At 39.0% G+C, this 14,083-nt stretch overlaps 1 protein-coding gene and 1 pseudogene across 4 annotated transcripts in view; one reads left to right on the forward strand and one right to left on the reverse strand.

The window, feature by feature from the left end:
• Nucleotides 1–9,622, reverse strand: part of LOC132170686 (diphthine--ammonia ligase) — a 29,501-nt gene extending 19,879 nt beyond the window's left edge. For 2 of the 4 annotated variants that reach the window (XM_059581761.1, XM_059581762.1), the window contains exon 1: nt 3,649–3,807. In XM_059581761.1, coding sequence (XP_059437744.1) covers nt 3,649–3,672 — 24 coding nt within the window. In that variant the 5' untranslated portion in view covers nt 3,673–3,807. Of the gene's footprint in view, nt 1–3,648; nt 3,808–6,800; nt 6,873–9,420 lie in introns of those variants that run through there. The other 2 variants (XM_059581759.1, XM_059581760.1) reach the window with 2 other exon arrangements.
• A 1,334-nt stretch (nt 9,623–10,956) lies between these two features.
• Nucleotides 10,957–13,235, forward strand: LOC132172863 (glutathione S-transferase U8-like; annotated as a pseudogene).
• Nucleotides 13,236–14,083: the final 848 nt, after the last annotated feature.

A 14,083-nucleotide genomic window follows, 5' to 3' on the forward strand; every position in this document is an offset into this window, starting at 1 on the left:
CTCAAACTTGAAAGGCCTTTTACCACCCTCATGAGAGCTACAATCCAAAATAATAGGAGCATGATCGGAACAAACCCGAAGCAACCTCTTTTGGCGCAAGTCCGGATGGCGGACTTCCCAATCCGGGGTCACAAGAAAGCGATCAAGCCTAGACCAAGAATTATTGTTTGACCAAGTAGAAATACCCCCCACTAAGGGAAGGTCCATGAGACCCTGATCCGAGATGAACTCGCCAAAATTCCTCATAGCCGACCGAGAATGAGCTCCCCTAGACCTTTCACTAGAATAAAGAGTGACATTGAAGTCCCCACCAATACACCACGGGACGTCCCAGCAACTCATAATCCCTGCCAATTCCTCCCAAAGTAAACGCCTAGCAATAGCTCTGTTAGGTCCATAAACCCCCGCAAACGCCCACTCGAAACCATCCTCAATATTCTTGAAAGAACAAGCCGCCACATGCCTTCCCAACGCTATATCTACCTTCTCCACAGCTCTCTTGTCCCACATGAGCAATATACCCCCCGAAGCCCCAATGGAAGGAACACAACACCACTCCACATACGGGCAACCCCATACGCTCCTCACTAAATTATACGAAAAGAACTCCATCTTAGTCTCTTGGAAACAAACAACATCAGCCTTCCAACTTCTAAGCAAATTTCTAACCCTCAACCTTTTATCCCTCTCATTCAAACCTCTCACATTCCATGAAAGAATTTTCAGCTTCATGATTTAACTCGACTGGCCCTCCCCTTATTTCTTTCCCTTGATGAATGCTCCAGAAAATTTACAGAGGACTGCAAATTAATAAGCTCCCTCTTGCCTTTTTTGACAATAGGAGTGCACACTGCCCTCTCCACTTCTTTGCCTCTGTTGTCAGCCATAAGCCCCCCAATGGTCTCCTCAAGCTTACCTTCCTCACCATCACAAGTTAGGCCAACTTCCTTACAAGCCTGAATGATAAAAATTTTCTCCTGCACCTCCAATTGTGTCTCCTGAATAGAATCTGGGACAAAAGACTCCTGAATGCTAGAACTCACCTCTTCTGTAGAATCTCCAACCATATTATCCGCCTGTGATATGCCACACCCCATCTCCTTACCCAGAAGACCCTTCCCAGAATCACCCTGACACCCTCCCAAACCAACCTTCTCGCCGACACTGGTAGCAGGCCCAGAAAGTTCCGGAGACACCCCACTGCTGGGGTGCTTACCCAGAATCCCAGAAACAGCGACCCCCAAGACCCCCTTACGATCACCTTGGTCGACCAGCCCCTTCTCCAGAGTGGATAGAGGCCCCTGCCACTTCATCGGTGAAGCCATCGACACTGTAAACTCAGCCAAGGAGTCCGCCGAAGCTGTATCACCCAATGTGTCGACCCTTATCGGACTCGCCGCCCCCTCACTGGACACATCTACCTTAGTCGGCACCTCTGCCGGAGAAGTGGTTGCTAACTCCCGGGCCGGAGCAACCTCCCTGTCGCAGGACAACAACCTCTCCACAGAATGGGCATAGATACCGGCGACACCCACCAAAGACTTTGGGTCTCCCTTCAAACAGTCCAGCTCACCGGCCGGAGGCGCCGAAACTTGATCACTGGGTGTCGGCGCCTCTGCCGGAGACGAAGCGCCAGTTTGCGCGATAGACCCGGCATGGAGCACCCTGTCGCGAGGCATCGGCCTAATCTCGGGACTACCGGCGAGGTCCACCGGAGCTAGAAGTCCACCCGACGAACACTCCGGCATGTCCACCAGCTTCGCACCACCATTCGATGTCTCCCCTTGCTCCACGGGCCGGACAGCTTTTCTCCTGAAATAGGTCTTAACCGGATGGTATCTCTTACCATGCTTGGGCCTACCCCAGAAGACCTTCCTGGGCTGGGCTATTTCCCCTCCTGCTAGCCCATAAGCTCCCGAACCCCCAGGCCTAGGTAGAGCACTCAGGCCTTCCACAAAACTGATAGTCCTCTCCAATCTGTCGAGCCCCACGTCGACCTCGCCTCTCAGTCTTACCAACGTCTCCTTTGCATTAATTAAGTCTTCTTTAACACGAAACCAGGCTTGCACGACAGGGCTACCTGCCCCCTCCCGTCCCTTCGCCTGATCAGCACCGCAAACCGAGACTGGCAGGCTCGTCGTGGTGATCAACCTGCTCGCCTGAACCGGAAACCTGCTCCCCGGAGCTCCGCCGAGAAGACCCAGTGTCTCCCCTGCCTTTGGATTGCTCGTTCCCTCCCCATACAAACTCTGATTCATCTTCGGACCCTCCATGCCGCCCCTGTCCGACCTCCCTGCGGCTAGGGACACATGCAGACCCTCCCCCTGAGTATCCGAAAGCTGGTCTTGCTTATTCTTCCCTATAGAAACCTCCTTCAACCACCTTGGGACCCTGGCGATTGGCTCAGTGAAGGTATCGAAGCAGTCCTCTGTCCTCTGCAGCGATGACCCCATAACTTCCGCGTAGCTCCTCCTTCTCCCCCCTACATCGTTTTTCTTACTAACATCCCTAACCTCCCTAGGCTCACACAAGGAAAGCTTGGCGAAGTGCACCTCCGTAATGAGACGTTTCCATCCTTGACCATGACGTCCTTCTGGTATAAAGACCGAGCCACTCCTATGCCTCCCATCAAATTCTTCAATAGTCAGGAACCTCCCATGTCTGTTAGCACATTTCTGTGCAATTATCCGTGGATACCTTGCTCTGGATTGGTCCCAAAAAACCTCTGAAGAATCCACTGCCACCAGGTCCTCAACAATTCGTGCCAACCACACCACCTCATCCTTGTGCAAGAAGATGGTTTTTTGTTTCCTATTGCCTCTTTCGAATATTCTCCCCCCTGAAACCCCACTCTTAATCAGAAATTCGAAAGATTTGGACTCCACATTCCACTTTCTCGACATAGCCATACCGCTCCCTAGATCACCAGCAAAAAAACTAGACCCCCAACCAGTAACCACGCGCCACCTACGCGCCTAATCTCAGGCGAGGTTGGAAGAGAGAGAAGAGAGAGAAGAGAGCATTATTCTTTGGCTATATTATATTGCCCCAAACTTTTATGAAATACATTTTTTGATAAGTAACTTCTATGAAATACATGATGCTCATTATATAATATGAAACTAAATATTTTTACGTTCTCTTATAAATCAAAGAGGTTAATGGAAGTCTCACTTGTATTATATTATAAGTAAATTTAAATTATATTTAAATAAGATAAAAATTAAATATAAATGGAAAACAAAATAAATAGAGTAAAAATATGATTACTAATTTATATTAGAGAAATGCTAAGAGCATCTACCCCGGACAATCTACCCCGGACAAAACCCAATCTAAAAAAAAAAAAAAGAGCGCCCCTACGTACACAGGTAGTATACAACACGAACATCTAACTAGAATGAGCAAAAGAAAGACCCAAACAACCCAACACCAGATAGAACCCAACCAAAACAACCCAACACAGGCAGCCCTAAAACCCAAAAAAAAAAAGAAAAAAAAAAAAAAGCGCCCCTACGTACACAAGTAATATACAACAGAAACATCTAACTAGAACGAGCAAAAGAAAGACACAAACAACCCAACACCAAACAAAACCCAACCAAAACAAACCAACACAGGCAGCCCTAAAACCCATAAAACGCTCACCGCTAAAATAAACGAGCCTTGCATTTCCTGCGCCTAGAGGACGCGCCTGAAGTATCATAATTTATGGAGCACTCTAAAGAGTTCTGCATCATGAACTGCACCATGAACTATGTAACATGCACGTCATTTAAATGGGTTCTATAAAGTCATTCAAGAGGAAATGAAGAAATAGAATATTTGTTTTTGATAAGTAATGTAAATTCATTCAAAGTAATATTCCAATGAATGTTTCTATTCCGGAACTGCATATGATCCGCTACCCACGCATCCTTACCACAAGCAATCGAGAACAATTCCCGAAATGAAAACTTCAAAGGCTACTCCCCACACCAAGCATAATGCCAAAACCGCACTTTAGATCAATCTCCTACCTCATACCACACATGTTTAGATAAACCTTCACACTCCCTCCTTATACATTTTCACTCTCCCACACCATAGGGCCCCCCAACCACCTTAGAGCACCAACCTTCCCTCATGCTATCATATTTAATGTTCACCATCGTTCTCCATAGAGCCTCCCTCTCCATAGCATACCTCCACAACCACTTACCCAAAAGGCTCAATTCAGATTTTTCACCCCTAAACCCCTAGAAATTATCGGAGCACATATTTTTTACCACTTCACTAAATGAAAGTTAAATTCTTCACCAATTAACCCCACCCCCAAAAAAAAAAAGTCCATTTTAAGTCTTTCCAGTTGATTAGTCCACTTTTATCGGAATAGGGAAAAAGGGACAAATAATATGTTGGTAAATTAGAAAAAGTACGTTTTTATCAAAGTTAACTTATCTCCCTTTGATAAATAAAGATTCTTCCAACCTGCCAACCTATATTCCAACTTAAAACTGCCACTCTAAATGGTAGAAACATTGTAATGAGCACCCAAAGGTAGACCCAAATACTTCATCAGCAACGAAGCCACTCTACACCCAAGAATGCTATGGGAACAATCTCTAACTTAGACAAGTTTATCTTCAACCCCGACACCGCTTCAAAATGTAAGAAAAGGCATCCCAAATTACAAAGTTGTTCACCACTTGGCTCACAAAACATTAATGTATCATTTGCAAACAACAAATGTGACACAACCTTTTTTGATAGGTAGTCAGAGAAATTTTATAAAAAGCAACACTACCATCTCCTCGGGATTTCTTGACCCCACTGAAAATCAAGATAAAAGCCCACTATCCACCGTAGCAGACATCATCCCGCTTAATGCTCTCCATAATAACCACAAACAATAATGGAGATAGTGGATCCCCTTCTCTAATCCATGTGAACTACTAAAAAAGCCCGAAGGCAAACTATAATAAGAATTGAAAACCGCACCGTAGATATCCGGTGATCTATCAAACCTCGCCATCTCTCCCCAAAGTCACATTTCTTCAACATATATAATAGAAACTCCTAGCAGACGTGTTCATTGGTCTTCTCCTAATCCAATTTGAATTATATACATGGCTCCCCTTAGCGAATCCGACTATACAAACATTCATTCGCCAACAAGAAAAAATCCAAAATTTGTCTACCCCTGATAAACGCATTCTGAGAACTTGAGAGAATCTTCCCCAAATTCCCACTTCAACCTATTTGCTAATACTTTTGAAATAATTTTGTAGACCCTACCCACTAAGCTGATAGGATGAAACTCGTTAATTTTCACCACCCCAGCTTTTTTCAAAATAAGAGATACAAAAGTAGCATTGAAACTCTTCCCAAACTTCCCCCCGACTATAGAACTCCTTGAACACCGCCATAATGTCCTCTTTTAATACCTCCCAAAAAAAAAACCATAGAAAATTCATTAGGTCTTGGTGCCTTATCTTCGTTGAAATTTCTCACCACCTCCAACACTTCACTCTCCACAAATTCTCTCCTCCTCATCAACGGAAAAAAATGAGAGGCCATCAACCTTTGGTCGCCATATATAGTGTTCAAAATACGATTGTTTATAAAAGTTCACAATATGTTCCTTTATTACTACTGAATCAGACCTCATATATTAACCACTAGAGACTCCACCGAATTATTTTTTCAATGAGAATTTACCAAACAATTGTAAATTTTAGTATTATTGTCATCTCTCAACCAAATGGCCCTTAACTTCTGCCTCCAACTCACTTCTTCAAGAAATATACTCCTCTCCAACTCTCTAAAATATACTTCTTTCTTAAGTTTTCATCTTCAATTAATGATCTTTCCTCTGCAATCAAATCCAGCTCTCCGCCATCTCCTTCTTCTACTTCCCTACTATAACAAAAACCTCTTCATTCCATTTCTTCAAATCAGATTTCAATGCTTTCAATTTTGGTGCCAACACATAACTAGGAACACCTTGATAAATATAGCACCCCCACCACGTTTTGATCCGCTCTACAAAACCCTTTGATTGCAACCACATATTTTCAAACTTAAAAGACAAAGAAATGAAAAGGGGGATCAGATTCTATATGTACAGTATTTGAGATTAATCTTGGTTATTCACACCCTTCAACTCCTCTAGACTATATTTTTGAGTCTTTTAACCAACTAACTTAGTCATTCTATTTTAATGTGCATGAAGTATTAACCTTCTCTTTTTTTGCCTCCTTTTCTTTGTTGTGCCTTTGGAGGGAAAGAAATGATAAAAACATTGAGGATAAAAAAAAGACGGTGGTGGAGCTTAAGTCTTTGTTCTTTAGTACTCTTTACCTTTAGACAACTGCTTTTGGCTTTCCTAACGTGCTTAATTTTTATGATTTTTTTGTTCTTTTTTCTCCTTCAAGTTAGGTTTCTCTTGTATACTTCCTGTGTACCTGGATTGCGCCTTCGCTTTTAAATGATATTTCGATTACTTAGACATAGTATAAACAAAAAAAAATTGATGAGGATCATAAAAGATTCAAGAAAATTAGAGCGTCAACCTATTTTGTTCAAGGAGCCCAATGCAATTAGGGAAAGAGGCCCATCATCAGAACAGCATAAATTAATACATCTTTTAACTATTCATGAGAAACTGAATAAAACAAAACATCAAGCTTCAGCACAGCATAAAGTGAATCAATAATACTTCCCATTGGTTAATGCAATCATAAAATTATACTGACTTCCTTCTTATTCTTTTTCAATGAGTCAAAAAAATCTTAAACTAGAGACTGAGAGAGACTAACAGTTTGGTACATGTAGCTATCAAGCTCATCCACTGAATCATCAGCCGGCATCAAATTTGCCAATGCAACAACCTACAAAAACCAATCAAACATCAATCATTGTTTTTATTTTTATTTTTTTCATTTTTGGATAAGTAACAATCTACTAATACTAAACCAAGATCAATCTTCAAACTGAACCAATAAAAAAGATAAAGACAATACAAAGGGTTTATAAAAAAGAAACCAAAAACGAAAATGGACATACATGGAGAGAGAAAAAAACAGCGGTATCATACTTACTCTTACTGTTTAATTTCTAAATTTGGGACATTCAAATGTAATTTGGAGCATAAAGTCATGTCCAGCTCATCAGGCTTCTGCTTCTCTTAGCTCCAAACCCTAATGTTCAATTCTTTTTCTTCATTCCATGATTTCATAGTAAACAATGTAGTCTGGTTGCACAGAAAATTGTTGACTTCTTTAGACTTCTCATAGTTCTCATTTCTTCTATTGTCCTATACTCTCAGCATCCAACCAAAACATGTTAATTTATCACAACACTTAAGGCCTCATTTGTTTCAGCGTAAAATATTTTCCAAAAAAAATTTTCCCTACTTGGGAGTGTTTGGGACGACTAGAAATTTTGGTCAAACTCAAAAACATTTTCGGTTGATCAAGGAAAATAAGGCTAACTGGGCATAAAACAGTTTACACTTATTATTTTCTTAACGTATTTTCCACCCACTCCCTCGCCCCACACTTTCTCACTCTCACACTCCCTCTCGCTCTCAAGTCTGGCCAGCAGATCACTGTCTTCAGAGATGGCTATCAGAGACTACTATCCTCTGGCTTCCATGTCTGTGCTCTCTAACTCTTTTCGTCTTTTTCTCTCAATATCATATCTCTCCTTCTCCTCCTTTTGTGCTCGTCTACACTTGTGCCATAATTTGGTCTAGTATGCATAATGTGTCCTTTTGTTATGTAGCCACTACAAAGGCACTGTGGTGTCTAAGTACCAAAGCTTCATGTATCATAATACTCAGGAGCTAAAACATTGGGAGTTTGGTGAAAATGGAATCAGCTAATCATGTATTTGATAATCATTGTTACTATGACATGCAAAAGAAGATAAAGTAGCAATACCACCTTTTTATTTTCGTTTTGCTCTCGCTATGTATGCACGCGTGTTCCTTGGATAATACTAAAATATAAGGTATGTGATTCCTTGAATGTTGTTTTGCTCGGTATAGAATATGTGAGGTAAAATAAATGTCTCTTCCCCTATTTGTGATGCAAACCAGTAAATACCTTCGTGATTGATAAGGTAGCTACACACACCTAGTGGGTTTTGAACCCATTACATCATCCTCCACTCTATTTGTGGAAGAGAAGGTGCCCTCTTTGAGTTGCGGCTCATTGAATTGGCTTGTTTTGTAATATTTACTTGTTTTTAAGTTGATGCACCTTAATATTTGCACTGCACTATCATTGACTCATTTACCTAAGTAAACATATTGAAATTGTGGTCCTTCTAACATGTTAACACCTGATCAGAATTTGATTGGAATTTCTCAACTCTATGCTTACCAGTGTTCTATCAAAATATCTATTAATAAGTTATTTTTATATCTTCCTCATATCTTATTGATTGATAAACTCGTTTAAGGTTATGTATGCCTTTGTAATGCATTATGCATCCTGACAGGTTGTCAAAATCATGTCACTTCATCCAGAAGACTGGTCCAGTTGCGCAGCCTGTTTACAAGGCTGTTAGGGACAGCTGCAGAGTTTACCCTGTGGATGTGGTCTCACTCTCTATCTGACAGAAGGAATTCAACCTATGTAACGCTTGAAGAGTTTTTCTCCATTATTCCTTGTTCTGTTATTCATTCAGACACAACTATGTTAAGAAGTGACTTTAATGGCAAGGTTGAGTTTGGAAAGAGTATACTGGTGTCCCATCCATCCTCTATGAGAATTAGTACGTTGTGGGCAACATTTTGTTTTTTTGAATAGTCAATTTTTTTATTCAGTCATTTTCTTTTTGATTAGTCTGTAGGATGGTAGTATTTTTGTGGAACTTGGATTGTAATCTATATGGTAGACCAAATGGCTATTTTAACAAAACTTGATTGTAATACTTATGGTTGAACTTGAATGGCAATATTTGTGGTTGAAATTTTTATGGTACTTTGAATGAGTTATGGGATATTATTTATGGCTCCCACAACTTGAAAGTACAAAAATATAAGAAATATTTGGTAATTTTCCGTGCGAGGCAAACAAACAGCAGAAAGTATCCATTTTTTCCAGAAAATGTTTTCATTTTCTCGCAGAAAATATTTTACCCCGAAACAAACGGGGCCTAAGTTTGACAAAAAGTCATCTTGGGTTCAAAATAGAATAGCATAAAGTTCAAGATTCTGACTTCCGAACTTCTCTTGTCATCAACCAAAAAGAGCACTTCATTCTATGAACAACCCACATGGGCATATCTTACGCATCAATTTATGAACAAACAACCCAAACAAGAAAGACGGGCTACATACATACGACCCAAATATTCAGTTTATTTTCTTTTCTTTCCAGGGTTTTCTCGTGAACCAAACAGAGGAGAAAGGAAAGAAAGAGAATAAACCTGGTGGCCGTATTCCATGCACTTCATCATGGCGTAACAGCTGTCCTTGCCGCCGCTTACCAGCGCCACCACATTCATCTTCTAGCTATCTCCGGCCGCTAGCGTTACCAGAGCTTGGATTAGGTTTTTCAAGTACACTGGGTTGCTAAGGATGTTGCGGAATGCGGATGATACCTTTGGGCAATCGTTGGTCACTCTCTCTAGAGGGTTTTTACTTTTTTAGTAAGAATTTTAATAAACACTTATTTTAGTCCTTTTTTACTTGGTCCAATACATATGCTATTATTGAATTAAACTAAAATTACTAAAATATCAATATTAAAAAATATATATATATTAAAAAAAAAAATCGGCTATGTTTGCTTAAGAAGGTGGAACTCTGGCGGCCCACAGTAGACTCCGACAAACTCTAGCAGCCGAAGGCAAATTTCAACTATTTTCCAATGGCGGTCGACAAAGGATTCTGGATGATTCTGTCGATCAGTAACATATTCTTGCTAACTTCGGCAATCGGTGACAAATTCCAAAAAGAAATAATTTTCAGTTTTTTTTTTTTTTAAATATAATCTATTTCTAAAAAGGATATAGCCTATTCCTCTCAAAAATTAGAGGAATTGCTATTCCTCAATTTAAGAAATGACTATTTCAAAACTAAAAATCTTGCTACACTATGGAATAGTTATTCCATTTCATGGATTTAATCTTGTAGCAAACATAGCCTAAATATAGGTTTTAGATTCCCCACGTGGTCTTGACCCATATCTAGTTAAAATTATTTCATGAAAATTAATTTCCTTCCAATTTGAAAACTTAAACTTTCTCTCAATTTGTGTCTTACACTTTGTTCCACATAGAAAAGTTATAAGAATTTTATGTGCTTTATAAAGATTTATCTTTTCTCTTATTTTATAATGGCTTTTAGATAAACAGATGCTACTGGTGTCACCTAGTGCGTATTACATTGACGCCTTTGCAAGGGAGATCTAAGAGGCTCTAGTTCTGCTTCAAAATCGACTTGAAAGGACTATTGTACGCGTATAGCCTTTAATGCATGGCTGAAAAGAACAAAAGAAATTTCATTATGTTGATATGTGTTGGTTCTCCACTTCTATAACTAATTATAAGTGTGATAGTTCAAGGACATTATAAAGCTTTGAGGGTACTATTTCATGAAAATTAAAGTTTCTCTTCAATTTGAAAATTCAACTCTCTGCATTTGTGTCTTACACGCTAATGTTATAAGGAATTTTTTTTTTTTTAGTAGTAATTTCTTCGTAAATTGATATGTCATGGTCATCAACAAGAACTCTACCAAAATCAACGCTCCCTTTATCACTTTCCGATCGGACTAATCAAAGTCAAGGCTGTCGTTATAGCGAGCAGCATCTTTTCTGAGTATCCTATGAAGTTGCCGAGGTAAGAAATGATGCATGAAATTCATATTCTTGCTGTCTTTTTCTCATAAAGTCTACAGAAGGGCATGATTCAGAGTCCCAAAAGAGCCAACAATTCAAAGCATCTGAAAAGTTAACAGCAATGGCAGAAGAAGTGTTGCTGTTTGGTACATGGGAAAGTCCCTTTAGCCGCAGAGTAGAGATGGCTCTGAAGCTGAAAGGAGTGGAGTACAAATTCGTGGAAGAAGATATGGCCAACAAGAGCCCTTTGCTTCTCAAATACAACCCCATTCACAAGAAGGTTCCTGTGCTTGTACACAATGGAAAGCCTCTCGTGGAGTCCCAGGTTATTCTGGAATACATTGATGAGATATGACAAGGCAGCTATCCCTTGTTGCCCAAAGATCCCTAAGAGAGAGCCATGGCACGTTTCTGGGCCAAGTTTATAGATGACAAGGTAAATTTCTTTTCTCTTTAGCTTCCTTCAATCATATATATAGAGTTTTCCTCCAAAAAAAAAGTGAAAGATGTTTTGAGTCTTTTGTGTTGAAAGTTGTTTGTTAATGTTTTGATTTTTTTTTAGAAAGGAAAAAGGATAAAGAGAGTGAGTTAGCAATTTAATAGAAATTAAGGACACAAATTTCATACAAATTTCCTACAAACGAGCTTTTAAAAGCAACATGTACCCTTTGAGTTATTAGAAAAGCACGTGAGAAGTTTTTAAAATTTGATTTGTAAAAAATTTATGTTCCTTTTTAGTGCTAATAGAAAAGCACATGAAATAAACACGGGTTCACATGCAAGCTTGTTACATGGCGATTTTATAGATTGGGTTCATGATTGTTTTACAATGTCAAATGAGGACACAAAACTTTTCCACGTAAATTTTACTTATTGCTCATGCATATGATAAAGATAAATCCAAATTTCCTTTGTACATCACAGTAAAAATTCTAGTACATGGGTCTGCGACTATTCGACTGTTTATGATAATAAATTTGCATCATTTGTATAAACAAACGTTATATAATCAATCCACCAAGAGAAATGGAGGAAAAATTCAGCTCACACCAAATTTGAGTTTTTTTTTTTTTTTTTTTTTTTGCTTGTTTGCAATATTCAGCTTCCTGAGTGAGAAAGAGCGTGAGAAAGCTAGAGAAGAAGCATATGAATAGGGCTGTTAAGTGGTAGCGGCGTAGCGGCTCGGCTCGTCTCATTTCGAATATTAAATGAAGCGCTTCATGAACACAAATCCTAACTCGAATATTAAACGAAGCAAGCTCGGCTCGACTCGGCTAAGCTCGTGTGTGTATATATATATATATATATATATATATATATATAAACTAACTAAGTAATACATAATTAATTATAAATCTCATAATTATTAAAACCTTAAAATTGCATTTATATTTAAGCGTTAGAGAATGAAAAATTTTAGACCCTTCGTGATCAAAGAGAGAGAGAGCAATCATTAAAAAGACCTCGATTCAATTAGAGCAGACCCAAACGAAAGGAAGAAGAATCAACCATAAACTATTGAGGGAGATTGTGAAAGGCATAAACTATTGAAGAATCAAACAGACTCAAACACTATCACTACCTGTCTGGTGAGTGAGAGTGAGAGAGTGGGAAATGAAAGTTCAGGTGGAAGATCTGTTGTGACTGGTGAGGGGGATTGAGAGAGAGACGATAAAATAATATTTTTTTGTAAGGGGCGTTGTTCCAATGTAGTCTGAATGCAACCTGTTAACTTGTCCCACATTGTTAAGAAAACATCAATTTCCAAGTTTGCTTATCTATAAAAGGATGCATATCCTCTCTCTTTGAAACAAAATGCCTTGCTGTATTGACTCAGGCTTCATACTCAACTAGCCAGGCTAAACAAATACTCATATGCAAACTAACTTTTTAAGCCGTTTAAGAATACTTGAAGTTAAAAAAAAATTTTAAAACAAAAACATTAAGTATAAGAGCCAGCTCGCGAGCTGGCTCAGCTCGACTTATTATTAGCTCGAGCTCGATTTTTTTGGCTCGTCCTTAAGCTCGACTCGAGCTCGAGCTCGAGTAAAATTTAAACGAGTCAAGCCTGAACAAGGGAAGCTCGTTCAAGCTCGACTCGTTTACACCCCTACATATGAACTTCTAAAGTATTTAGAAGATGAGCTAAAGGAAAAGATGTTTTTTGGAGGAGAGGGTATTGGAATGGTAGACATTGTTGCTAGCTTCAATGGCTTTTGGCTTGGAGCTTTTGAAAAAGCTTCTGGATCAGAATGGTTGACAAGAGACAAATTTCCCAAACTTACTGACTGGACTCATCAGTTCGTGAGCAACAATACTGTCAAGGAAAGTCTATCTCCAAGAGACAAACTAGTCGCCTATTTTCGAAATCGCTTTGGGGGCGCTAATGCTTCCAAATAAAGAATTTACATGTGAAACTCGAATTAGAATCCTCTCCATTTCAAATAAAAAAGTATTTATTTAATAGTTAATATTTTCTGTCATCTCGTTGTTTCTTTTCTTTTCTTCCTTTTTTTTTTTTTTTTTTTTGGCATTTGGATGCTTTTAGGCTTCTATATTTATCTCTGTATTGAACAACCAGCAAGCAAGGGTCGATCTTGTAATTCCTAGAACTAATGATTTCTTATAAAGTTATCATGGTTAAATTTATGTCATGATCAAAGTTTAATTTTGAAGATGCTGTAGCTGTTGCCCAAACACTTTTCATATGGTACCTTTGACATAACATCCAAAACTGCTGGCACAAACAACTGCTAGTGCCACCCCCATCATTGAAAAAAAAAAAAAAAAACAGAAAAAAAAAAAAAAAAAAAATCAGGAAAATAAGGCAGAAGAAAAATCTAAAGGCCTGCCAATGCTTTATCAGCCTGTGCCAAAACAAGCAGAAGATCAAAAGAGACAAACCGTCTATTTAATTCATTTTATGTGTTTGATTAGAAAAAAAAAATTCATTTTATGTGTTTGTTTTACAGGAAACTACTTCAGAATGGATAAGCTTTTCTAGGCAAACACAACCTTTGGTTAGTAACATCATCTCATCCACCAAGAAGAAACAAATAAAAAGAATGCTAATTCTAGTGGGGTTGCTTACTAGTCTAAGGTGGGGGCAACCATGCCAAATGGCTCAAATCCGAGCACTGATAATTTATTCAGAAAATATAGGCGTCAACTATGAAGAGAATGATGGATAGAGATTTCCAATAATTTTATTGCAGAGTGTTAATAATTCGGGCAACAAATGTGTGAGA

Source organism: Corylus avellana, chromosome ca2 (assembly GCF_901000735.1).
Source record: "Corylus avellana chromosome ca2, CavTom2PMs-1.0".
Taxonomy (NCBI): Eukaryota; Viridiplantae; Streptophyta; class Magnoliopsida; order Fagales; family Betulaceae; genus Corylus; species Corylus avellana.